We start from the raw sequence: 5,658 nt of genomic DNA, 5'->3' as shown, positions 1-5,658 counted from the left end.
CACAACTATTGATAGAGTCATCAAGTTTAGTTTCATTAATTGAGAGAATATCAATGGAGCGATCGGCAAGGAGAATTCTTAGTTCATCAATATGCTTTGTAAGACTATTAATGTTTAAACCTGCAATTTTAAAACCACGACCAGAAGGAAGAAAATCAGAGAGAATTGTACTTTCAAATGAATCAACGTTTTGATTAGGAATACCTGATGATACGTCACTCGGTTGAGAAGCTAGCGTGGGCGTCTCCTGTTGCGAGCTGGAGAGGGAAGGTTTCCCAGTTCCATCAGAAGCTTTACCAGTTGTTGGATAGCTGAGGACTGAAAACCCTTAAGAGACTGATTATACTTGCCAGAACCAGATCTTAAAAACTTAATAAATTGCACGGCCAGCAATGACGAACCTTTGGCATTCAGATGAAGTCTACTACCATTTAATGCTGAGGCGTCAATAACCGAATTATCAATATAAGTAAAGTTATTATCTACTGCTGTGAGCTTGACCCTCTCATTAACTTCAATGCGTTTAGCATCGACGTTGATATCTTCTCTGTAGACTATACCCGAGAGACCAATGCTTGAGTTAGGAAACTTGCTCTTCACCTTCAATACAAGGCTCTTGATATCGGCGACACATGAATCGGCAGACTCCGACGGAAGATTGTTGGTGCCAGTATGGATGATGACGTGAGAAGGATCCGCGGATGCAACAGCGATGTTGTCAACAGCTTCAGCTATTTCAGCAGTGGTTTTCCCGGGATATGAGAATTTATGTACATGTCTTTGCGAAAGCTTTTTTGGATCAATGTGTTTTATCATTGAGTCACCAATAAGCACTATGGGTCTTGTCTTTCCGACTTCACCGCTTTTGGAGTTATTTGCACTAACTCGAGAGGTATTTGCGTGCGCTCCAGACTGATGCAGTGGCATCTCAGAGGATACTTGACTCGAAGGAGAAGAGACAAGTAAGGCCTGATAGCGGTTATGACTAGTTGGAATTGAATCAAATGCCCGGCTCGCTTCAGATGAATCAACATGTGAATGTTGCTGTTGCTGTTGTTGGCGACTTTCTTCGTTATTTGCAGTATAGTTGTCCTCATTTCTCACTTGGAATTGTACCTCACTTCTAAGGGGCTCAAATCTGTTCTGAGTTACTATATTGCAGGCCGCCAACGGCCGTTGGATATGTTTATCATTCACACTTTTCCCAAGTGTGCCCACTTGGGACCAACAATCACATATCTTTTGTTGGCGGCATTCGCCCTCGCTTCTTTCTTGCATAATGATCTTCATTGCCAGCTTAAGAGAATCATTTTCTTGTTGCAAGGACAAAACTTGGCTCTCATAGGAAAAACACTTTTCCTCCAACACCTCAATTTCATTATCTTTTTTAGATAATGTCGATAACACCTTCTCATACCTCTCTTTGTAATCGAGGAGCTCGGCGCTAAAAGCGGTTTCTTGTAATTTGCATTTCGTCGACAGAAGGCTTGTATTTGCTTCAACCTTTTTCTGAAGAATTAGTAAATCCAGTTTTAAGCCCTCAATATCAGCACTGATAACCGAGTTCGATCGCTCTTGAATACTGTTCTCAAGTTCGGCGTCGGCGGCCGAAGCTAGTCGATTACTGCAGATGCCATTGGCTTCTTGCGAAGGCGGAATTTCTTGCTCGGTTGTTGAAGCATACGAGACAGGCGTATCAGCTTCTGTTCCCTGTTTATTTTGAATAAACTTGACCAACTTGTCCTTTAAGGAGGGACCATCTCGACCTTGGAAACAAAGGGTTAGCTGTTTCTTATTATACCAGTTGATGACAAGATTATTGTTAGAACTTTTGAATTGCTTTACGTTTCCTCCGGGCGACGACCACTTTCCTTGTAGTTTCAAGCCATTTTCCACAAAATTCTTTAACGATTCAAGGTTATTCGTCCACGTTAATCGTTCCCCGTTTAGCTTAAGGGATTGTAATTCGCACCATTTAAGGTTAAGCTGGTAAGACTCGGTATCTTTCGTCAAAACGGGACCAGAAGGTTCACGTCCGTCCGCCATGGTTCACGTCCTCACTCAAGGTGACCACTCAAGGTGACCACTGAAGTGACCAGTTGTTCCAAAATAATCAACGCTTTCAAGCCATAGAATTCTTGGACCAACCCGTTCCGGAAAAGCTCGATATGGGATTTCTATTAACTATGGACATGAAGGGCTGCAAGTAGAGTGTGCGGTTAGTCAAGTTCAAAGCTACCCGTGACACGTTAGGGTGGATTTCCACTGATGCGTTTTTGGCTCCGCACGTTAACGCACGTAAATTTTAATCACGTAAATCAAATAGAGGTAAGACATAAAGTACTGAGATTAAACGTCAAATTAAGCGAGTTTCTACTTTTACGCTTACATAATTGTACGTGCAGCCTTTCATACATTGCCTTTATTTTATTTGCGAACGCAAATTTTACGCACGTGCGCACGTAAAAATTACGTGACAGTGGATACTTCATATCTCAAGTATTTATGAAGTGTAACACGACTTCACATTGTAACAACTGAGAAAATCTATCAATTAAATACATAAAACAAAGTGAATCTATATAACCGTACATTTCCTGTAATTGCGACAATATTCTGAGAAACGTAACGCCTTAAAAAGACACAAAATCCTTTCCCCGCTATAATATTTTCTCATCCTGCTTGGGGATGTGCCTGCATGTCGTGCATAATTACACGAAAATCAAGGGCCTCCATTCGAGGAAAATTACGTCATTGCCAAACTTACATGCGTCATTTCAGTCATCGCCGAAATAAACTGCATTCTCATCATGAGACTCATTTCCATACAATGAAAGTCGTCACGATTCTTATCCCCAGTTTCCACGGTCTTCGCTAGGAACGCGGGGCCTACAAACTAGGTGCCACCGAAAAAAAAAAAAACGTTCGCATTTTAAGAGTCTCGCTTTTCTAAAGCAAGCGAGACTAATAACGGCTATGTAAAGTGAAGGGAATGCAAATCAAGGAGCTGTGAACGCAGATTTCGACAGATTATCTTGCTCAGCCAGATTTTCCGTATCTCTCGTTCGGTAAGTCAAAAATACATTTCCAGCGCATTTGAAATGTTTGCAGGTAATTGCTACCTCGAATACTTATTGGTGTGTTTCTTAAAAGCCGATTTTGATGAACTTTTCAGTTTCTGCCCCTTCCCTCGACACGGCTACATCATAATAAGTAACCAATCACAAACCTTTACTGTCAGTATGTTATCTTCAGGTTCCAGCTTCACTCTAATAAACAAACCAGCCTTAGCGACTCCTTTCACATCTATGCCCAGTCCCGGCACCGCCAGCTCGTCCCCGGATGTAAACACGTGTGTCCAATCCACGTCATCTCCCTTCACTTTCACGTTTACCGTCACGGTGACCGGTTCATCGCACCTAGAGTGTAAATAACGCATGCGCAAAACTTGGTTTGATAAAACAAGAAATATAAACTTCCGGTATAGCAGACCCATTATTACACGAGTGCCTAATAGCAAAATATAGCCAGTTAAGACTGTGAAACATAAATGCTTCATGGACATGCCATTTTAAACTAGAAGTAAGTATCTCAAAATTATTTTTAATCTTTCAACAAGAACAAACAATCAAATTTCATTACCTGTTGACCTTTACTGTCAAAGTTATGGTTTTCCCGCCAAAGTGCGCGTTACAGGTGATCTTGAGGCAGTCGGAAGTGATGGTGCAGTCGCCTGGTAAATCGGTATCTTTACATTCGTCATTTCCCGCCAAAGAGTTCGAGATAATCTCAAAAAGTTCATCTAACTTTTTGGTAGCAGAGTCTGTTAGATCATAAAACCTCAAAGTTAAGTAGCCTGCGTTAGAGTTGATTTCCACTGTCACGTAATTTTTACGTGCGTACGTGCGCAAAAATAACGTTCGCAAATAAAATAGAGGCATTGTATGAAAGGTCGCACGTAAGCGTAAAAGTAGAACCTCCCTCAACTTAACGTTTAATCTCAACACTTAATATCTAGCCTCTATTTTATTAACGTGATTTTTAAATTTACGTGCGTTAATGTGCGTAGCCAAAAAAACGTCAGTAGAGAAATCAACCTTAACAAACGGGTGTGCGAACGCGAGTTGATTGAGGATAACCATTACCTCTTCCCCATTCCTCTCGCAATTTCACCCCTCATTTGTTCTCGCGCCGGGCCAAACAATACCGTCAGCTTTTGATAGATTTGACCTCACTCCCCGCCCCCCCCCCCCCCCACCCCTTCTATCCCGATAAATGTGAGCCACTGAAACGGAACTTTTTTATGAACCACTGCAAAGCCTGAATTTCAGCCGTCTCACAACCCTTTCTATGGCTTAAAAAAACGCATGAAGGAAGCTAAGGCGAAGCGGATCCTGTGTTCTGATTGGCTACCCAAGCTGGCTTGTTCTAGCTAGTCATTCGCGTTTCGAGTAGTAGTAATCCAAGTAGGCGAGGAGCCTCCGACTTTTACGTCTTTAAGAAGTGCGTGTTGATCACACACCTCAAAGAATACCTTGTTCCAAGCCCATAGTTTTGAAGATAGAGGCAACATGAAAAGATGCAGAAGAAATATCCCGCTGGAAATTTGTTTTGTTGAAACTCTTGTAGTTTCTGGTTTTAATTATTTTCGCAGGAGCGCAATATGAGGGAAACAAGACTTTTCTGCTTCGTACCCGGGGGCTAAACAACCAGTGACGGATCCAGAGGCGTTCACAGATAGAGAAACTCGTAGTCGTCTCTTAGACTTGCTACAAGTCGACCTCTTGGCGAGCGGAGGGAGCCCTTTTGGCCGCGAAGCGGTCAACCGCGAACGAAGTCGCGAGAGGTCGACTTGTCTCGCTTGCAGGGTTTTCAATTGCATTTCATTTCGTCCCGCGCCATATGAAATCCGACGAAGGACTTTTTTGAAAGTCCAGGTCGTCTCTATGAGAAGTAATTTGCCACAAAAAAGTTCAACACTCCTCTCTGAACCAAAGTTTAGACTTCCCCAATCAACAACTCATAGTATGTAGGCTAAACTACAAGTGACTATCCTTTCCCCCAAATCAAACATCCCTTGACAGAAAGGCAAGCAAGCTTTTCACGCAAATACGCGCTTTGGGCTCGCTATTTGTAACAACAATGTTCGCGAGCCGGGTGGGGTCTTGAAACTGGGGTGCTATGAATCACGTTTTGACTTTCAAACGCCAAACACTTCGCAAACTGCGCTATCTTTCCGTCCGCCATGCAACGAAATTTAATTTAAAGCAGAGTTACTTAACGTTATTTTGAAATCTAAAAATTTACCTTCATCGTGAGAGGCACTGCTTCTCCAAGCAAGACATCCTAAGACAAAAATCACTCCGACTAAATGTTTCACGGCCATTATTTTTTATAGCTCTCTTCAACTTTCATGTGACAGCGATCAAATTTCTGACTTTGGTATTAGTGTTACTGGTAAATTTTTAACTCTATGAAACCACAGGTAGCCCAAGCTCGAAATATGAGCATCGGCGAGCATCGGCATTGTTGCGTTACATTCAAAATATAAGGATTTGTATAGGAAAAAAACCTATCGTTTCTGTAACCTACGAAAATGAAAAAATTTCAATAAAAAACACCTTGGCTTACTTAAAATGTGTGTTACGTCTCTCCCGT

The 5,658-nt window shown here is 42.0% G+C and overlaps 1 protein-coding gene across 1 annotated transcript in view; it reads right to left on the bottom strand.

Moving 5' to 3' along the window:
• The window catches only part of LOC140950412 (uncharacterized), an 11,380-nt gene extending 5,926 nt beyond the window's left edge, over positions 1-5,454 (bottom strand). Inside the window, exons 1-3 of the mRNA XM_073399635.1 lie at positions 5,308-5,454; positions 3,643-3,823; positions 3,230-3,419 (exon numbers count right to left, since the gene is read on the bottom strand). Of these exons, the coding sequence (XP_073255736.1) occupies positions 3,230-3,419; positions 3,643-3,823; positions 5,308-5,386 (450 nt within the window). The 5' untranslated portion in view covers positions 5,387-5,454. The remainder of the gene's footprint in view (positions 1-3,229; positions 3,420-3,642; positions 3,824-5,307) is intronic.
• Positions 5,455-5,658: the final 204 nt, after the last annotated feature.

This window comes from Porites lutea, chromosome 10 (assembly GCF_958299795.1).
Source record: "Porites lutea chromosome 10, jaPorLute2.1, whole genome shotgun sequence".
Lineage (NCBI taxonomy): Eukaryota > Metazoa > Cnidaria > Anthozoa > Scleractinia > Poritidae > Porites > Porites lutea.
Note: the sequence above shows the minus strand (reverse complement) of the source record. Positions and strands in the feature narration are given on the sequence as shown.